The sequence below is a fragment of the Vicia villosa genome, linkage group LG2 (assembly GCF_029867415.1).
Source record: "Vicia villosa cultivar HV-30 ecotype Madison, WI linkage group LG2, Vvil1.0, whole genome shotgun sequence".
Lineage (NCBI taxonomy): Eukaryota > Viridiplantae > Streptophyta > Magnoliopsida > Fabales > Fabaceae > Vicia > Vicia villosa.
In genome coordinates this window covers 115,854,622-115,857,098 of record NC_081181.1, presented here as the reverse complement: position 1 = coordinate 115,857,098, position 2,477 = coordinate 115,854,622, and the positions used below count along the sequence as shown (strand labels likewise).

The 2,477-nt window shown below is 35.9% G+C and overlaps 1 protein-coding gene across 1 annotated transcript; it reads right to left on the bottom strand.

Annotated features, from left to right (window-relative positions):
- Window positions 1-1,692: 1,692 nt before the first annotated feature.
- On the bottom strand, window positions 1,693-2,229 carry LOC131649843 (E3 ubiquitin-protein ligase EL5-like). Its single transcript, XM_058919595.1, has one exon. It carries the CDS (start codon window positions 2,227-2,229, stop codon window positions 1,693-1,695), a length of 537 nt encoding a protein of 178 aa, XP_058775578.1.
- Window positions 2,230-2,477: the final 248 nt, after the last annotated feature.

Here is a 2,477-nt window from a genome sequence, read left to right as displayed (position 1 = left end):
AGCAAGAAATTGTTCATTTCTTTTCTTTTTCACTTCTAATTATTGGTCTCTTTCATTTCCATCTATCAGTGAGTTTATTTTCCTTTACATTCTCTTTTTTAAAATTTATTATTTTCTTCCATCGTTGCATCTTATTCCCTCGAATGGTGTGAAACAATTACTATTTTGTTGGGTGTTATTGCCTGTATGGGTGGTTAAATCTCCTTCATAAATGGCGGCACCCCCACTAGGTGTTGCCTCACCCCCTCCAATATGGTGGATGGTGGAAATGTAAATAGAGAAACCTTAAGGACCCCATCCCCTCAGGTTGAACTTTTGGGTTTATTAAAATAGGAAAAATAATGTGGTCTTTGGCCTTTCACGCAAAGTGAAGGATGGATAGATGAAGATTTTTCATATGACTTACTATTCCTCTTTGTGTGAACAGGGAGAAAATGATTAAAATAGTGAATTAACATTTTTATGGGTTGGCCAGATCTAGGAAGTAGGAATAGCCCAAAATATAATTATGTGAATCTGGATTATATAGGGACACTCTCTGTCTATTTTGAGTCGATTGGTTTATCCATTTATCTTTTATTTCTAAAAGTGTGCCTAGTAGTTTGGCATTAGATGATCCTTTAACCTTTGACATGATTTGCAGCATGACACATGTTGTTTCTTTCTTTATTGAGTGTGATGTGATTTGTATAAATATGGGGATACATCTACCTTTTGTGTCAGTCGAGAGGAAGATCTTTCCTCGCCTTGGTCTAGAGCATTTCTAGTTGTGCCCTAATAGGTGTGTCTTCCTGTAGGCTTTTCAAATTGTATCGCACTATTTGAAATTGTCTATGTGCATACATATCTTCTTCAACATTTTATCTTTAGTTTGAGAGGTCTCCAAACCTAGTACCTTCAAGGGTTTATATTATTTAATAATTGTTGAAGGTTTTCAAGACTTTTACCAACTCTCTTAAATAATTTCAAGTTTAGATATCTCACTATTCGACCTTTAACTGAAGCAGATCACGTCTAAGGGCTGTAGTTGTGTTCTTATAAAGACTCCTAAAGGAACCATATACTCCAATAAATTGTGTTTTTCCCATTTTTGGGGAATGTGTCATTTTCGACAAAGACTGTAAGAGAGTCGCATAGGAAGACAATATTTTGGAAGAAAATGATAAATAGGGTGTGAGTTGAAGTCAAGATTTTGTTTGTGATAAATTTGACAAAACATCCTTCATGGACAAGACCAATTTATAAAGACTAATATTTGACATTCAGACCTTGTGTACTCAACTGTTAGTCTTAGAGACGAGACTCTATTAAAATTTGTCTCTAAAACTTGACATTCAGACCTTGTGTACTTGATTGCTAGTCTTAGCAAGACGAGACTCTATTAAAATTTGTCTCTAAAACGTGCCCATATGATATGTTATGTTTTAAGCTAGTGACATTGGAGTGATGTGCTCTTGTTTTGTTGTTGAAATGAGTTTGGTGTATTTCATATCAACACCTATGAAATTAAATGCATTATATTGTGAATTGAATAATTAAGTAAAATTCAAAAATATTTTACAAGGGATATTACGATTGCTGAAAAGTATATGCAAGGGATAATTATTATAAAATTGAACTGCAATAACCATGCATGTTTTTTATATTTTTAAATTAGTTGCCTATGTGCTTTGCCAGTATGACTCTTGAAAATCACCATAATCGCGTCAATCCACTTTGCATGACAGTACCAAGTGGAGCCATATTCATATCTATGCTGTGATGATTTGCACTCACAGCCGGCAAAGGGGCAGCACCAGCAGTAGCGCGACAAATAGGGCAACTCGAATGCGAATGGAGCCACATGTCAATACAATGTACATGATAAGAGTGCAAGCACTCCGGCATAGTCCTCAACTCCTCACCCTCTTCAAAATCTCCCAAACACACGGCACACGTGTCGCCTTCATCGTCGGAAACAGCATCAACTTTATCTCTTTTGTGGTACTTGTGAGTTGGAATTCGGTGTACTACAGGTACTGATGAGGATGTCCTTACGTCGAGGCTAGATATCGCAGCTTGATTTGGTGGTTGTAGTTGGTTTTGATCTGTTGTGGTTCGTCGTCGGTGACACAAACAAATTGCTATGAGATGGTACACTGAAGAAACAATAAATGCAGCTGAAACTAAGATAATAATTTGGAAAATAACCTTGTGATTAAAAGTAGGATCACCCTCATCATTTTCCATAAATCAATGCAATACTAGAAAGAAAGAAAGAAAGAAATGGTTGTGATGTTAATTAAACCTTATAAGAAGGGACATGGCCGGCCAAAGACGGCGTATTTTATCTTATACTGATGTATCATACTGAAATTGCCTTAATTAATGATTAATCTACCTATGTAGTGACGGTGAATGTGAATGCAAAATTATCAACGTTGTTGCCCCGTTTTCTTGATTTGTTCACACTAGAAACAAAAATGTGATTACTGGTT

Bases quoted from the DNA above. Each gene is read 5' to 3' on its own strand.
- LOC131649843 (XM_058919595.1), bottom strand. From the start codon at position 2,229: ATGGAAAATGATGAGGGTGATCCTACTTTTAATCACAAGGTTATTTTC.